This window comes from Sminthopsis crassicaudata, chromosome 3, assembly GCF_048593235.1.
Source record: "Sminthopsis crassicaudata isolate SCR6 chromosome 3, ASM4859323v1, whole genome shotgun sequence".
Classification (NCBI taxonomy): domain Eukaryota; kingdom Metazoa; phylum Chordata; class Mammalia; order Dasyuromorphia; family Dasyuridae; genus Sminthopsis; species Sminthopsis crassicaudata.
Window position 1 is genome coordinate 396,855,908 of NC_133619.1, and position 17,980 is coordinate 396,873,887.

The window sequence follows — 17,980 nt, forward strand, 5'->3', positions numbered from 1 at the left end:
AATGCCCTTGTTCTCATTATCAGTAAATGAGCTACCTGTTTTCCTTAGGCAACCTCCATGCTGAGTCTGAGCAATAGCAATTTGTAGTCATCTCTATGACTAGTCACTTGTAGTGACAGAACGTCTGCCCAAGGTGCCAAGTTTGGGCTCTGCCCATGAAGTGCTGAGCCCAGGGTATCGGGCAGCTCCTGCTGCCTGGCACTTGCCGTTTATGAGCCGGACTCTCTTGGGCATGAGGCTGACTTAGAACTCATTGGTGAAGGACTCGGCCAAGATTTCTATCCTTTGCCATTCATTGGTTGGATAAACTGGGGGAAAAAAGGCTTGGGTCCTAGATCCCTAGAGGGTACAGCCCGAGAGATGTTATCTTAAGAAAAAAATAAACTTCAGAGCCAATTTTTACCCCTGTGTTCGTGAGCTCTGTCAAATCATCTTTCCCAAACGAAGTTCCCTCATTTTACAAATGAAGGGCTTGGTCTAGATACCTGAGTGGGCTTTTAGCTAGACTCAAAGCTATGTACCTATGAGAAACCATGTGCTAGGGAACAGACCAAGGGTGGAAGAACAGGGCAAAGTAGGGAGGGGTGGGGGCCAAGGAGCTGCCAGAATCCTCAGGAGACAGTCTGCCCTGGACCAAGGACGTCCCAAACCAAATCACTACTTTCTGGGGGAGGTCAATGCTGGAAACTTAGATGGGAGAAAATGGCACACAATACAACAGAACTCGTTTTAAACTCTTTATTTATAAAAAAGTACATTTTTTTCCTCAGTACATTTTTACCCATAATTTTTTTTTTATACAAAGGGGGAACAAACACCCCACTCAATAGTCAGAATTGGGAATCTGGCGGGCCCATCCCCTGATAATGCTTCACTCAACCAAAGAAATAAAGGGGAGATGGGAGGGAAGAAAAGGCAGCTCATTACAATCTTGAGCAAGGAGGGGCCTTCTCCTTGATTTTTTTCTTTAAAAAAAAAAAAAAAAAAAGCAACAATAATAACACAAAAACTCCACTTAAAACACTTAATCATCACTCTCTCACCCAGTTCTCCTGGGTTTCCCATCTGAGCCACCAAAAGCATCAGTAATTGTGGAATCCAAACTTGGCTTCTTAAGAGTTTCCCCTAATCCAACTTGCTACTCAGCTCCTTGATGCTGGAGAGTGGAGGGATTTAAGGGGGGATGGGAAGGAAGAAGATACCTTCTCCCCATTGGTTCCAAGGGGCCAGGAAAGCCAGGACCAGCTGCTCAAGCCTCATTCACATGCACATGGCCTTACTCTGATTGGATGGGATGTCAGGGGAGGCTGGACCGGAGAAATCATCAAGAATTCCCAGGATCAACAAAACAAAGGGGATTCCTACCTCCCATCTTTTCCTCTCCAGCCTCGGACAATGCTTTGAGAAAAGGTCAGGACCTGCAGGGTTTCCTTTCTCCTGACCATCCTCTTGTTCCTAGGACAAGGTCTTCTAACTGGAGACCTCCAACTGACCCCTTTCACAACTTTGTCGTTGGCCAGCCCCTCACCCCTCATCTTCCCCAGTTATTCCTAGGAGGGACAATTATTGCACATGTGGCTTGGGCAGGGTTGGGAGGGAAGAAGAGAGTAGCAGTGCCTGGTTTATTGGGACCCCTGTCCTTGTCTCCCAGTGCCCCTGTGGAACTTAGTCACCCTTTGACTTAAGATCAAAAGGGCAATTCCCCTACAGTGCTTCATTCAAGCAAGATCAAGCCCACTCCTCCTGGAGTGCCTGTGTCTGTGTGTGTGTGTATCTGCAAGCTGCATACCTATGTGACTGAACGTGTGTATATGTACCTACACATGTGTGTGATGTAGACACCCAGAAGAGCTTGTGTGTGCTAGGTCCTAACACAAACACTGGGTGTCTGCCAGACAAAGGGAGCTCAGATGGGTCTGAGGTGAATAAGGATGATATCAAAATTTATTAAATAAGGGAAGGAAGGGCAGCGGACGGAGTGGGGAAGCCACTGCAAGAGGCAAGAAGGAAACAGCCCCGGTGGCTTTTGCACAAATCAGCCCCATTTCATTTCACTTCCTGCAAAGCCAGCCTTGACTGAAGTACAGTTCACCTTGTGGGGATGGGGAAAGCCCCAGCAGCTAGCCAGGAAGCCCAACTCTCACTGTATTTCTTCCCGATGGGCCGATAGCCCAACTATGCCAGCTAGAAGGGCGTCTGGGCCCTCTGCTGCTTGTCCGACCCTAACATCCGTCTGGTCTTTGTTCATCTGAGAATAAACGCAGAAACGACGTCAATCTTCATGTCTACCTGCTGGCAGGGAGAAAAAGAGGGTGCAGGGAAATGGCCGCTCCAGCATCCTCGGTCCTGTTGAAGGTTGCAGCAATGGGCCAGCTGGGGAATTGCTGCTGGGTCCTGGAAGGGGATGCCTCGACACATCCCTTATATGTGCTCTGCTCTTTGTGCTTTGCTTTGGGCAGGGGAAAGGGAGGAAATAAGGAGAGAGACACTAGGGTTTGGCAGGACACTGCATATCAGTGGGTAGAAAGGGATTTGATTTTAAGATTCCAGAAGATGCCAGACTGGGAGAACAGATCAGAGAGCAGACTTTGGTGGAGAAATTAAGAGAAAAGGAATACTTCTAGCAGGGCACCGGCCCTGGCTCCTCTCCAGGTAGAACAGACAAGTGGGCCAGTGAAGAGGATGGAAGGTGGGCCAAGGGTACAATAAAGAAGGAATGCCCTGCACTTTTCGGGAGGACAGGAGAGTACTAATACTGCCGGGGGAAACAGTGGATGGGTGGGACTCCCTGGATCCAGTCCCCGAGCTGTTCCTGGCCCTGCCATGGTTGAAGAGGTCTCAGGATTGCCTGACGCATCTTCCCCAGTACCAGGCTTGTAAGAGAAGGCCATGGTTCTGCTACATGGCTACTGGGCAGCCCACTGGGAAAGTTAGGATAGGGTCTAGTGGTCAAGGGGTTTGGGCTGGGACACTGCTCAAGTACCTGCAGGCAGGTTGAGGGGCTCGGAAGTTGCCTGGGAGGCCCCTCCATCTTCAGAGATAATAGGAGATAGTAGGATGAGAATAGGACCAGGGCAAAGAAGATAAAAGGAGTCTGTAAAATAGCAGCACCTGGGTGAGAGGACGGTTTTCTGGGTAGTACCATAGGACCCTAAGATTTAGAGCAAGAATAATTCATTTAATAAAAGTCCCCCATTTTACAGATGAGGAAATTAAGGCCCAGTTATAGGCTGCTTACATATCTATAGTGGCATCTGTGTAGGGAAATGGTAAGGGGTTGCCTGAATGCCAGCTCTCCAGGATGCCCTGAATCTCCAGCTACTGCCTGCCATTCCACAGAATCAGTCACTCTCTCTCCTAGTTATAATCCTTAATTAGATCCCTCAGTCAAAGTGGGAATTGTTGATCATGCAGCATTTCCAATCCTCACTCCCTGACACCTATGTCTGGTGCCCTTTGTGGGAATGGACTTTATTATCAGAAATAAGGGGGGAAAGTTAGTGAATTTTCTCTCCCCATGATGATCAAATTTGGGGGCAGGGCACTGGGGTTAGGGGGAGGGGAAGGCTGTTGAGAAGTCCCCCTTCCTTCTGAGGGCTGAGGGGATTGAGGCACTTTGAACTTGGAGGGGAGACAGAGGAAGGAAGGAATTCCCTCTCTGCTGAGCCCTTTCTCTCTTTCCATTTGCAGATAGGGAAACATTTCTGTGAAACAGCTTCTTGAGGGGAAACCAGGGAGTCAGGAACCTAGAGAGGCCCTGAATTAATCTGGATGTCTTCTCTTTGGTCCTCCTTGGATAGAAGGACATGATAAAGTCTAACTTGGGCAGGAAGGAGGATAATGGAGGAGACGAACTGAAGAACTCTCCAGGACTTGGATTCAGAGATCCATCTGCCCCTCTTGCCCTTTAATTATTAGTCTGTAGCTTGCATATGGTATAGCATCCATCTTCAGTTTTATATATTGTCCTATGAGTTTTTACCAACTCTTTTCTCCCCTACCCACACACACACACACACACACACACACACACACACACACACACACAGCATTTTTACCTAAGCACTTTCTTCCTAGTACTCAGCGTCCCTGGGCCTTTCTTCTCTGAAGATTTGGGGAGATGGGAGTGGAGTTTGGCTGCGTATAAGGGACAGCAAGAAAGAAAACCAAGCAACATCAGCACCTTAAACAGCTAGTTGGGATGGGACCAAGCTAAAAATGTCTTGGGATCTGAGTGTAGATTGGTCTAGACAGGCAGTTTTATGTGATTGGATCATGTTCTGATCTCAACTTTTCTTCCTGAGGCGCCTTCCCCCAACTCTCTCAGCTGGGGACGGACGAACCCCAGTTTTTGGAGGATGGATGCCCTAGATCGGGGTAGGAGCAAAAAAGGAGCCACCTCCCCGGAGTGAAGCCCATGGCTGAGGGTATAAATAGGGTGCTCCTGTAAAGGATAGGGGGCACCAGGAGAAATTGTGTGTGTGTCGTGTGTGTGTGTGTGTGTGTGTTTGTTTGTGTGTGTGTGTGCTGGAGTCTAAGAGTAATCAAATCATGGCCAGCCTAACCCTTTGTTAGGCAGTGAGGAAAAAAAATGCAAAATATACTCTGACCAGTGGAGCCATTGCATTATCCAGCCTAGAAGAGCCCCCCATTTCTCTTATTTAAAAAGTGTCCTTGGAGGCAGCTGTCCAGTCCCCTCACTTTGCTTCCTCTATTCCTTCATCCCTTTCACCCGGGATGAGTCCAGTCTGTCTATAATCATGTTCGTTCTACCTAAATCATGGTAGGTTGAAAGAAGATGGTCCTAGGTTACTCAACCTAGGAAAAGGGGGAGCGGTGGGGAGGGAGAGATGCATTGTTTCTTCCAGGGGAGCCCTCCCCCTCCATAAAGAAAAAAAGAAGTGAAGACGACATAGAAACAAATTCCAGTGTTTGGGGATCGGGATGAGGGGGGAGGGGAGATGGCTGGGGTACCATTGCCCCCTCATATCCCAGGGTCAAGAAACACAACAAGACATGAACAGGCTCCATATACACGGGGCAGATAGTAGTCAAAGGAAAGTACAGGAACACCAAAGCCACAGTCCAACACAACACCACAGGAAGTGGGGGTAACGGGTAAAGGAGGGGGCAGGGAGCGGAAGGCAGTCATCCAGGAAAGAGATAAAAAATAAAGTAGCCCCCTGCCCCAGCTTGATCCTTCCCCCCAGATACCTTTAGATGTAGTGGGGGCTTCAGGGTGGGGCACTCGAGTCTCTGCGGAGCTCCTTGGGGACGGGGCTGGGGTCGTGCGGGGGAGGGGGGAGGGAGCGGACATAGAGGCGGGGCTACACATACCACTCCTTCTTGGAAATGAAAGACCCGTCATTCTGAGAAACCATGTTCTCAGCCAAGTCCAGCTGCTCGGGGTCATACTGGTAGCCAAGAGTCCGGTCCCCATAACCGTCAGAGCGGGCCTCAGCCTCGTCCACGGTGAAGTAGGGCCGCTTGACGTCCTCTTCATACTTGGGGTGCGGGGGCCCGACCTTCCTCTCCCCCCCACCCACTTCCTCCTCTTCCTCCTCATAGCTAATCCCCCCCAGCGGCCCAGCCTTCTTCTCGTCGTCCGAGTCGTCGGGGTACTGGAGGTTCTGGGCCATGGGCGGGTGGTGCTGGGGGATGCCCGCTTTGCTATAGCCATTTCCGTAGACATGCTTCTTGGTACTGTAGTCGCCCTTGAAGGTGTGTCGGCGCCGACGAAAGTAGACCACAAGCACCAGAGCCACAAACAGCACCAGGATGATGCCCCCCACCACGCCCCCAATGATGGGCGTGGGGACGCCGGACCCAGATCGCTTGTCGTGCTCGGTTGGAGACGGGGTGTAGGGGAACTCTGGGTAGGAAAAGAGACGGAAGGGGGACAGTGTCAGTCTCTCTCTGCCTCTCGGGGCTGCTGGGGAAGGACGGGGAGGGGGGCGGGAGCATGGGGAGGGAAAAGCCAGGAAGGGGTGGGGGAGGGACCCCCAGAGCGTGGTGACCCTGTGCTCCCCCCGTCCCTGGAATAGAGTCTGACACCTGTGGCTCCTGTCCTCCACCGGCTCTCAAGCCCCACTGGGCAGTTTATAACCAGAGTGAGACGGAAACAAGTGAGACAGAGTAGTGCGGAGCGTCTGACACCGAGCACCCGCATCCTTCAGAAACACCGCCAGCTCCATCCCCGCCTGAGCTTCACCTACGAACCCCGATCTGCTTGTCTCGGAGGGCTGCAGGAGCGAGGCTTCCTCCGGGAGCGCGGGCGTATCTAACTTTCTCGGGAGAACAGCCCGGGCGCCAGGGCGGCCGGCCCTTCCCGCCGCCTTGAGGAGGACTGGTCCGGGAGCTGCGGTGGCTGCCAGACTATCTCCGCGGGGGAGAAGGGCCTCCTGGGTGTTAGACATCGGACTGGAGCCGGGCCAGGCCGGTGACCTGGGGGGAGGCGGCTGGGACAGAGGGCTCCACGCCGGACCCCTGGGCCTCCCGGCGGAGTCTGGCCCGGAGTGCGGCGCTGGGCACGCAGGCAGCGCTCCCAGCTGAGTGAGAACTGGAACGGGTGCAGGGCGAGCAAGGAGTTTGTGTCGGGAAGTGCACAGAAAGCGGCGTGCCTGACCAGAAGCACCCACGGGATACTAGTCAGGTGTCAGCCGCCTGAATAGAAAAGGCTTCTCTTATAGAGAGTGCTGGGCGCACGGAGGTTGCACAGAAAGCAGGGCAGCCCAGATTCGAACCAATATGGCGTATGTATAACTCACATACTTCCATGAACACACATGTGCACATGTACTCACCAAGAACAGTCTCAGAGAGTGGGGGAGGAGTACCACCTCGCCATGTCAGAGCATTTTGAGTTAAAAAAACACATGGAGATCACCTTGCTCACTTATTTTTTCAGGGGAAAAAGCTGCAGCCCAGAGAGAGGCTGTGTAACTATGGGCAAATCTAGTCTTCTTTCTAGGTTACAGCTTTCCTAATTGCAAATTGAGGGGGGGTTTAGATTAGCCAAGCATTGTAGTCCACAAATAAACAAATGAATGAATGAATGAATGAATGAATGAATGAATGAATGAATAAGATGCTCATTCAACTTAGAGGTAGAAGGAACCTCATAAGTCATTTTATCAGATGTCTTCCTTTTGTAGATGAGAAGCCTGAGACCTATAAAGGTTTAGTGACTTATACAGGATCAGACAACTCACTAAAAGCAGAGCTGCGGTTGCCACAGACACTCCAAATGCAGTATTTTCTTTCCACTATCACTGCCTGCCTGCATAGCACAGTGCACTTCTAAGGCGGCTTACTGGTTGGAGAATTGGAGTTTCTGAAGGCAAACATCCCTGGGAGTTCATCTACCTGTTCCCATGTTGGTCACAGGAGTGGAACATTTATGTGTGTTTGGGCATGAGAAAACACCTGAGATAAATGAGTGCATTGCAAAAACACACAGTCCACAGGACAAAAAAACAAAACAAAACACATAAAACCAAACCCAAATTGCTTTACATGTGAACCTCCTTGCCCCCAAGATACTCCTTCCTATTCTTAGGCTAAACATAGCACAAAAAGAGGTCCCAAGAAGGAAAATGAGCAGGAGACAGGTGGAAAGTGTCCACTGAGACGGACATCTGCTATGGGGATGTGGGGCCTAGGAGCTGGTTATCGACAATCAGTCTCCAAACACAGACCGTCTCCCCAAATCCAGAATCCTCCTTCCCTCTCCACCCCTAACCCTACCCTGGCCAGCTCGGTCCTCTCCTGTTGAGACTGAGGGAGGGTTACACTCTAACAGATGGAAACAGCTGGTGTCTCTCTTTGATTGGCTGGGGTTGAGGATGGGGGCAGGAAAGCTTGCAGAATCCCAGAGGGAGAGTTTCTGTACAGAAGATCTGACCAGAAAGACGGGAAGGAAGGAGGGGACTGGAGAGAGCGAGGGATAAATGGCAGAATAGAGCAGGATCAAGGGAGGAGGAGGAAAGTGGGAAGGAGGGAAAGGAATGAGGAGGGAGAGAAGGGAAGGGAGAAAGGGAGAGAAGAAATAAGAGAGGAAGAAAAAAGAAAGGGGGAAAGAGGAAAGGAACCTGTAAAAGGGAAGAGATGAGGAAGAAAGGGGGAAAAAAAGGTGAGATAATGAGTAGCGATGGAGTCAGCAGCTCATGCCCATGAAGTACAGAAGACTGCACAGCTCTATTAGATTAGGTGGAAGCTGATGATAGGTGTTCTTTCTTTCCTTAATTCCTCTCCCCTGACCCCTTACTGGATCACACTTTGGTATGGCTCTCTTTTGGACAGAAGAGTGACTGGAATATGCTAGCATTTAAAGCTAGATAGGACTCTGAAATTTTTCACCCTGTCGTCCTTACCAACCCCCATTTTACAGATGAGTGCCCAAGACATGAAAACAATCAATAAATGAGTCAGAATTTGAACCAAGATCATGCTTTCTCCTCCGCAATCCCTTCACTATGTCACACAGCAGGTCCTACAGAGGAACAACGAGGCTCAAGGGAAAAGGGAGGGGGACAAAGGATGCTGGCGGGAGAAGGCATTCCACAAGAGGGGCAGGGTCAAAGGCCACAGGTCTAAGAAGGGGCCACAGCAAGTAGACTGGCGGTCATTCCTAACACTACCACTGGGTGGCTCCTGAGACCAGTGCTGGCCTGGTGTAGAATAAAGAGAAAGCCCAGTCATGGGGGGCTAAGTCTGCAGGTCTTCAGTTTTGGAGGTGGAGAGGGTGAAAAAGCACTTCCCTCACCTTTCACTCTATTACACACAGCAGAGCAGGTACAAATGCATACTCTCAGTGCCTCCTAAAGTTGGGGCCAGAGGAATTAGGGCTTCCCTTTCCCCTTCCCAGAATTTCAGAAAGGTACTCACTCATTTCCCTTATGTCCTGTTCTGACTAATTGACCATTCCCACTCATGTTACTTGCTATTCTTGGGAAAACAGGTGAGATGTAGTTGTCCCTTTGCTCAAAACCCTACAACCAACTCCCATCTTGTCCTGTGTTCCTGGTCTCATGGCTTCTTCCTAGTTTCCCTAGCTTAGTTCCCCATCCCATTTATAGCCCTGCCTGTTTATGACTGTTCATCGATCACCACCTGGAAGGGGGAGGACTTGGAAGGGGGGGCCATGAGGTGGCAGTGATCCTAGCCCCTCCTTTTCTGCCTGGATCTCCTCCATTTTTCCTCTGTACACCTGAACTTCCTCCTTATTCATTCATTGATTCATACATTCAACAAACTGACTGTGCTGTGGGTAGGGCATAGCTCTAGAAACTGAAGTCAAGAAATAAAAGCCAATCCCTGACCTTAGGGAACTTACAGTCTAGTGAAGAAGACCTTGTATAACTGCTGAAATTTATATGGTGTTTTGCTGTTATTGATCCTGGATCCAAACTCGTGGTCTCCTGACCCCACATGAGCTCATGGTCTTCCCTCAGAAATCGGCTTTTGCTTTAACTCCCCCCTTTCCAGCAGTACCATCTATCTCAGCTGAGGCTTAAAATTACATCCATTCTTGCCAGGAAAGTGGAAAGTACATTGTATTTCACATCCGAGAACCTGAGTTTGAAATCTGTTTTGGGGACAGCTAAAGTGCCCCAGTGGACTGGGCACTGGCCCCCGAGCCAAATTCAAATCTGATCTTGGATAATTTACTAGCTATGAAACTCCCTATTCTGGTTATTGCCGGTGTTGCCGCTGCAAAGTCCCCGTACCTCTCTATGTTTCAGTTTTCACATTAGTAAGATAAAAGAGTGGGGAAAGATGGAAGGCCCTAGTTCCAGATCACATGACTTATCCAGCTCCCATACACCACCTGTCACCAAATCCTGTTGAATTTTTCTTTGTAATGATTCTCCTATCAAGCATTAATAACATTAGGTCTTATTTACAGGTCTCTTATTCAAGTTTCCTCCCTGATAGCAATTCTGATCCCAAGAGATACTGGACTTAAGATTTCAGTTTTAATACTAGTTGCTTAAATAAACTTTCAGAGTTTCATTTTCCTTATGTGTAAAATGGGGATAAGAATACAAGTTTTATTTGTATCAAAGTTGTGTGGAGAAGAAAGCACTTTGTAAACCCCCAATAGCTTCATCAATGTGACTGTTGCCAGATTCACCTAACTCATGCACCATTTTGGCTTATCATTCCCTTCCTTCAAAACCTTAAGGGATATAAAATTGCTCATAAAATAAAATCATCCTGGCAGTCAAAGCCCTTCATAATTCAACAAACATATATGAAATTATAACTAAGTAGAAGGCACTGGTACCACCTTAATTACCCAGCTTCTATGTCCCCAACTCCCAGGATGAGCCCTCTGTCATAGCAGGGCCAAGATCCCCACCGTCCCTTACACAGGCCACATCTTAAACTCCGATGTTCCCCATTAGGAATGCCCTCTCCCGCTTCTTTACCTTTTGAAATCCCCACCATCCTTCAGGGTACTTTGGAGCCCCACCTCCTCTATGTGTAATTTTTCTAATCATCCCAGTCCACAATGACTTCCCTTTTCTCCGGAACTCCATTAGCAGGTAATCTTTGAGGACAAAGGCCATCTTTCTGTCTCTTACTCTTCCTAATACCAAGTATATAGTGAGTGCTCAATAAATGTTAATGATGTTGATGAAAATCATTAATACTCAATTTTGGTGTTTTATGATGCCCTATGGGGTTACTGAGCTTCTGCATGTGTCTTCCTTAAGAGGACTGTAACCATATTCTATCTAAATATCTGGTTCATATGGGAAGGGGCCAATAATCAATATCACAGTATCATATAATCATAAGAAAATATGCTAGAAGGAATCTAGAAGTCCAACTTCCTTTTGAGATAAGGTCCTCCCTTTTCTAGATAGGCAAATAAAGTGACCAGTCTAAGGTCACAGAAGCTTAGCCAAGAAAAATAAGATGGGTAGAGCTACATTATAATTATAAAGTGCTCCAGCTTTCTCCAGATCCCTCCCTACAGGTCTTTTAGGATAAGGAAGATGGGAACTGAGCAAGCAGCCTGGAGGCAGGGGAATGACTCAAATGACTTTTCCAGGAAAGCATTCTGACGCTGGGGTTCAGAAAGAGAGGGGAAGGATCTGACTGTGTGAGGAGCAAGGCTTCCTCCATTCGCTCCCAAACAGAGAAGGCTGTATACTCAGGAATGAGGCATCCGCCTTTGCTGCTGCCTGACCCGACCCCCCACCCCCTCTAGGCCTGCCAGCTGTCACATTCATCCAGTAGTTCCTGTCTCTATGCCAGGGGTGGGGGGAGGAGGAGCAGCAGCTGGGAGCAGCTACAGCGGGAACTGAGCTGAGGAAGTGTTCCTGCTGGCTGGCCAGAGCCCAGGTTACTGCCTGCCTTGACTGGGCCCTACAAAGGAGAATCAAAGGCTGATGGACAGCTGGATTTTGGGGGGCGGGGAGTGGGCACTAGCATGAGTGGGAACAGGGCAAGGGTTATACCCCATGTAGAGGATCCAAGCTGAGTATTGGGGATGGGGGGGGAGTGTCTAATAAATCCAGCATCAAAAGGAGGACTCGAGCTTATCTCTTATGTCCGGTAGTGAAAATATACGAGAAAGTTACAGGACAGGGCAGCCCGGGAAACTCCATTTCCCAGCATGCAATATAGTTGCAAGGGAATCTAGGGTCTCAGAAGTGATTCCCACCATCCAGCTGTTGCAGCTGTGGTGCCTGTGTCAGGCCCATAAGGAGGAAGGTGGGAGGAGACACAGCCTGGCCAAACCAGTGGTGAGAATTAATCCTCCCTCGGAGTGTCCATATACACTTTCATAAATGTATATACACTCTCCCACAGGACCTGCACATGTTTACAGACTCACATTTGTTCACATCCAAACTTACATTTGCTAGCACACATGGATACACAGACAAGTAATGATCACATACTTCTCATCAAGCACAAGAGAACCCTTGAGAATCAGTCATGATTTTTTTGTGTGTGTGAAGAGCTCAAAACCTCATATGCCTTATTCTCTTAAGCTCCAACTGAAACCTTCCAAATGGAAAATACCTGTTAATTTAAAAAAAAATCTAAATGGAGAAAGAAACTCAATGTGTGGAGGAAGTGGAGAGAAAGAATTGTGTGCAAGTGGACGTGAGGGTTTTTTTTTTGTCTTGTTCATAAGAAGTGTGTGAAAGAATAGGTGAAGAGCTGGAGAGAAGTCAAGATGTTCACCCTTCTTTAGGTTAAACACTGTTCACTAAGTCCTTATATCTTTTCACTAGGTTTTCTTTAGGCCGATCAAATCTAAAAGATCCCAAAGAATTGCAATCCTGACATCCCCAGCATGGGGAAGGAGAATACACAATTGGAGAAGTGGACAGAGCATTTGCGAATCCTCTGGGACAGCTTGGGCACGAAAGTCTCACAGAGACTGTTACCTACAGGGACCTCGGATGAGATTTTCCCAAGTCCATTGGAAAGAACTTAGTTCTTGGTGTGTTTTCCTGATATCAGAGAGCACTAGCTAATTCATCCAGTGGTAGAAGTGTCACCAGGCCTGAGCTCTTTAATGGTTAAAATGAGGGAGTTAGAGGGTCTGCGGTCCCTCGAGCTCTGGATCTGCTTCTGGGGAGACTGCCCCATCCTGCATAAGTCATCTTCTGAAACTTCAGATCCTTCCTCACAAGCCCTGATGAGGAGAACACTGTGTGTGTGTGTGTGTGTGTGTGTGTGTGTGTGTGTGTGTGTGTGTGTGTGTGTGTGTGTGTGTGTGTGTCCTGCATGGGGTCTCAGCCTCCAGGATATATCCCCCGACTCCAGGGTGGGGAGAATCTGGACCCCAAGAAGAAGCATGTTACCGTGTGCTCACACATCTGTGCCAGTGCGCATGCTGGGTGTCTTTGCCCTCAGCCTGATACAGTTTCTCCTCCCCTTCTACTATCCCAGCTACAGTTCTCTACACAGACGTACCACCCACCTCCCCAGGTCAGGCTGGAAAAGCTATTACACCGAGATGGATGGCCAGAATAAAATATTAAATTTCCACTTATCCATTTCCTTCTGGCCGGCTCCCCAGCCCGACAGGGTAAAGAGGAGCCCCTGGCCTTGAGGAGAGAATGCCCAGGTCCCTGGGCAGGGGGAGGGAGTGCCTCTCCCTGGGGGCTGGCTCCTCTTCACCTAGGATGGCCCAGCATGGCAGGTGCAGGCCTGTTTGTGGGGGACGGCTCTGGGAAGAGGTTTTTGTGGTCGGCTGACAATCCTGAAATTGCTTTCGAGCCCAGGAACAAATGTCCCTGTAATGGCTTAGCACGACTGGCTGAGTCCTCTTGAGCAGGGGTCTAATCAGCCCTCAGGGAAAGCTGGGTAAACAGATCCTGGGCTCATGAATGATTCAGTGAGCTTCAGCTTCTCCTCAGCTTGGCCTAACTAGGCAGCCAACAATCCTGTCACCCTTCGCTAAGTCCCCAGACTGCACCCTCAGGAGCTGGGGTGGAGGGAGAGACCAACTTACTTACCCTCCTCCCCAAAGGAGGCCCCCAAAGTGCTCCATTTCCCATTAGTTTCAGGGAAGTTGTGTTGTCCCCTGGCCAACTCTTCCCCTGAAAGCAGTTGTCTGGCTTAAGAAACCCAATTATGGGCACACCCCTCTTCATCAGCATCACCAAATTGCCATTACTAGGCCATCATCTTCTCCCCCACCAACCACCAAAGAATCACTTCCATCAGCTCTGCCAGCAGAGAGGTATCTCTTTCCCCTCCGCCCAAACCCATGTGCCACCAACCACCATCTCCCAATCCCAGCTTTGCAAAGCACCATCACCAAGACAATCAATACAATTTCCAACTTGATTCCATGCGCTGCCATCTGGTCATTTCTACCTTCTGATTCTCCTTGTTCCTTTTTTACTCATCTATTCATCTCCAAAGTCTTTATCCTATTCAGGACTTTTCCCCTATTTCCCTTGGTCTAGCATTAGATTGTGGTAATAAAGCAATTGACAACCTACACAGCAACCAAGGATCCCTTACAACCTTGAGAGATGCAATAAATCCAATACTCCCCTAAGTTTCTGAGGTTGGACGTTCAAAATTACACCCCAAAGACCTGTGGGTCCTGATGTGTTGGTAAATCCCCAAGGAAAAGGGATCAATAAGAAGTGGACCTTAACTCAAGTCACTCCAACCATGCTTGTGGTAGTTTCTCCAGAGGTACCAACAGAAGATTAACCAGGAAGGAAAAATATCTCCTTTCTCTGAATAGGAACCTCTGATTCTTGTTGGATGGGTCCTTGTTGATTTCCTCAAAAGCCCCTTTTCCCAGATGTTTCTTGGATGACTTCTGGGCCTTTTCCAGGGATGAGAACTTCTTCCCCTGCCAGACCTACTCACACATAGCACCTGACCTCTTAACTGGAGAGGAAGGAAAGAGGACTTTTGCCCTGTCCATTCTGTTCTCTATGTAGCAGGTAGCTGTAGCGGTGAAGGACCTGGACTTCTCTTGCTACCCTCTCCCATTTCTCTAGTGTGCACATGGTGAAAGAGCCTAATGTAGGCATGAGGTAATGATTTCCTTGGTGCAGGAAGATAGGTGTTTGTGGGGATAGAAAAGAGAGAAATGGGCAACTTATGAAAGCCCAGTGACAGGGCAAGTCTCTGATCACACTGGAAACCGTTTCAGGGGGTTGTTTGGAAGGTTAACGTTTCTGCTTTTGTTGCCTGTGTCACAAATCTGCCCATGAGGGAGCTCCCCACCCAACCTTGACAATATGCTGTAACTTCTCAGAGTCCTTCAGGAATCATCACCAGAGCCCATCTTTGCTCCATCACCTTGTAGTAAGTCATTTTTATCTTCCCAAACTCCCAGTGACAAGCTTTGGGATGCTTTGCTGGATTCACTTTCCGAACTACTAAAACTAACCTGATATGGCACCTTCACACCCTCTCATAGCATGTTCTTATTCAGGGCTTCTCAATGTGGCGGGCTAAGGACGTTTATGCTGCCCGCTGGGTTATGGCAAACGGGCTGTTTTTGTTTTTACTGCAGTCCGGCCCTCCCACAGTCTGAGGGACAGTGAACTGGCCCCCTACTTAAAAAGTTTGAGGACCACTGTAATCTTATTTTCCAATTCAGACAAAACTTCCTTTCCTGATTAGCAGCTGTGGGCCATCACTTCCTGTCCAGAACACAAGCCTTTTGATGTCCCTTCTCTACTAATTATTACCTATAACTCTGGACAAGTCATTTAAGCTGGATCTGAATTTTCTCCTCTGTAAAAACCATCAGATTATAGGCTGGATGATCTTCCAGACCCCTTTAGAACTAAAGCTGTAACCCTATGCCCTCGCTTTCTCTCTACAGACCATACACAGCCTAACCATTTGATCGACACAACCCAAACCAGATCCTACTATGCACCTGGTGGCAGCTGCCACAACTGTAGGCACGCTGCCAAGGAGGAAATAAGGACCCTTTATGGGTCTGGCTGTGCAAGCCAGCACTGGTAAAGGGGACCATTGGCTCGTCACACCTGGGCTTTCTTGCAGCAGTTCCTACGGGGAAATTCCAAACATCACTCACCCAAAGAACAAATGACTTTCCTCCTCCCCTGCCCTACTTTTCCTGCCTCCTACACTACACCTGGCTCTTCCTCTCGCTGCTGACCTCCATCAAACCCAGAAGAAAGACAGCGGAGTGGGGTCCACCAGAACCCAGGGGGAAGAGAGAGAGCGCACAAGCAAAAAGTAGACGAGAACTGCATCACTAGCTCCAGCTGAAAGACAAGATCCAAACATGGCTCAGGCCAATCGCAGGGTTCAAGCCATGCTGCCTTAGAAAGGGGGACCAGAAGAAGGGAAAGGTGGGGCTGGGGCTGGCGGGGAGGGGGCAGCCATGAGCTTCCTACCTGTGATATTGACCTCTACCATGCCTGAGCGTGTGCCAATGGGATTGGTAGCTTCACATATGTAGGTCCCAGACAGGCTATAGGTCACAGGCCCCTTGAAGAGCAGGGTCTTGTTTTGGGTGTCCATGTTTGAGGGGAGAGTGCCATTCAACCTGCAAGGAAAGGGACAGAATCATTCCTCCACTCTGCCGCCTAGCTCCCAGACAGATGTCCTCTCTCTCAACCCTGATTAATGAGTTCCAGCCGAGCAGAGCACTGCCCATAGAATATGCTCAAGAAGAGTTTGTAGAACTGTTGTATCACTCCACTGTGTGCCAGTAACCAACTATGCCCTTGTTAACGACCCCCGCCCCCTTTCTGTTGATTTGTCCTAAAGCTCAGCCATTAGATGGGGCTTTCCAAGGACAGAGATGCTGCTTCTTCCAGCCCCTCTAGCAGTGATGGGGATGCTGCCTATTTCTTTGGTCGCAGAGCAGACTTGGGGAAACACAGCATGCTCATCCACGGTGAAGGAGGACTATTAGGTACGATTCTCCTTGTGCTGGGCTCTTGTGCCCTTGCAGACTCCTCTTTTAGCCATCCCTGACAGGGTGCTGCTTCTAACCGCCTCTCCTAGCCTCTCTCTTCCACCGGCCTGCCCCTACTTCTCAATCTTGGTCTCCCAGTGATTTTTTGCAACTGACTGAAGTTGGGATGAAATGGGAGAGGGAAGAATATGAAGAACCTGAACCCAGGTATTTATCTCCCCATGCTCCTGAATTTGTCTGGCTCCCTGCGCCATGTGTCCTGAAGAATGGCAATGAGGTGGTGGGGTAGTTAACTGAGGAAAGCTGAGGTTTGGGAGTGAAAAACCAGAGAACCCAGGAGGTCTGGCTCATCCATCCTCTCCCCCGCCCTTTCCTCCTGTCAGCCTAGGAAGAGGAAAGTAAGTCCCAGAAAATGCATGATTCTGGCCACTTTTTGAGGCCAGCTTTCCTGGGGATGACTCGTTAAAAATAAATATTGGGGGTGGGGGCGGTCTGAGTCAAGCTGAATCACTGAACAAAAATGAAAACATATTTAGTATCAAATAGCAGAGGCATGTGATAAAGGAAGCCCATTACTGCATGAGTCTTTCTTTCCACATCTGGAAAGGGAATCAATCAACACCACCTAGAGTACCCAGTTCAGAAGGTCATGCATTTTCAGATTGAACTGAAAGGTTGTAGAGGTCTTCTCCAACTCTGAGATGCAGTGATTCCGTGAAATCAGATAATATGGGCAAAGCGCTTCATGAACCTTAAGGTACTCTATACTTGTCAGCCGTCATCAGAATTAATTATTCCCATCTCCTTACATTCGGTGGAGTTTAGACAGAAACATTATTATTATCACCATCATTGCTGTCTCCTTCCCCTCCTCTTTTCTGATAGAGTTTTGGTAAAAATGGTTCAAGGACAGATCACCACTCTGTAATTATTCTCTTCTGCTTAATGCTCTGCAGACAACTGTACCTGTGGCTAAAATGACTCCTTTTTGTAATTGAATTAGTGTATTGGGATGAAGATTCATCCTCTATAGACTCTCAGAAAACATCTCGGAGACACTTCTAATAGCAGAGAGGGATGACATGTACTTCCTCATCCAGTTCCCACCTGGTTGTGATTTCTTCTACTTGGTCTCTGTTTTTGAAGAGTTTGGTTCTTTGTGGCTTGGAGATGATGATTATTTGGTACAGTAATCTTTGTTAATAGCATTGTTTTTCAAGCATAATTCCAAAGAAGAAATTCCTCTTTTAGTTGAGAAGTTCATGGGTTATCTTTTCAATGTATGACTTGGTTTTACTAATCCCCTCCCCATGTTTCTTTCAAAAATATCGTTTGTTATAAAGGAGGGCTCTCTGGGAAGGAATAGGAGGAATTTTTTTTTTAAACAAATCCTTATCCTGTTCTTATTCTTTTATGAAAAACATTTAGCTACTGAGTTTCCAGAAAAATTATAAGGAACACACTACACACTTAAGTTTTAATCTGCATTAGCATTTTGTCCGTCATTTTCTGAAGTCTACACAATCAGCAAAACATTAAATCAAGTATCAATTTGTTGTGTTTGCTCATTTCTGG

The 17,980-nt window shown here is 48.4% G+C and overlaps 1 protein-coding gene across 3 annotated transcripts in view; it reads right to left on the minus strand.

Moving 5' to 3' along the window:
• Positions 1 to 17,980, minus strand: part of NECTIN1 (nectin cell adhesion molecule 1) — a 181,011-nt gene that overhangs the window by 86,552 nt on the left and 76,479 nt on the right. For 2 of the 3 annotated variants that reach the window (XM_074302469.1, XM_074302468.1), the window contains exon 5: positions 15,879 to 16,030. In XM_074302469.1, the coding sequence (XP_074158570.1) occupies positions 15,879 to 16,030 (152 nt within the window). Of the gene's footprint in view, positions 1 to 724; positions 5,873 to 15,878; positions 16,031 to 17,980 lie in introns of those variants that run through there. The other variant, XM_074302467.1, reaches the window with a different exon arrangement.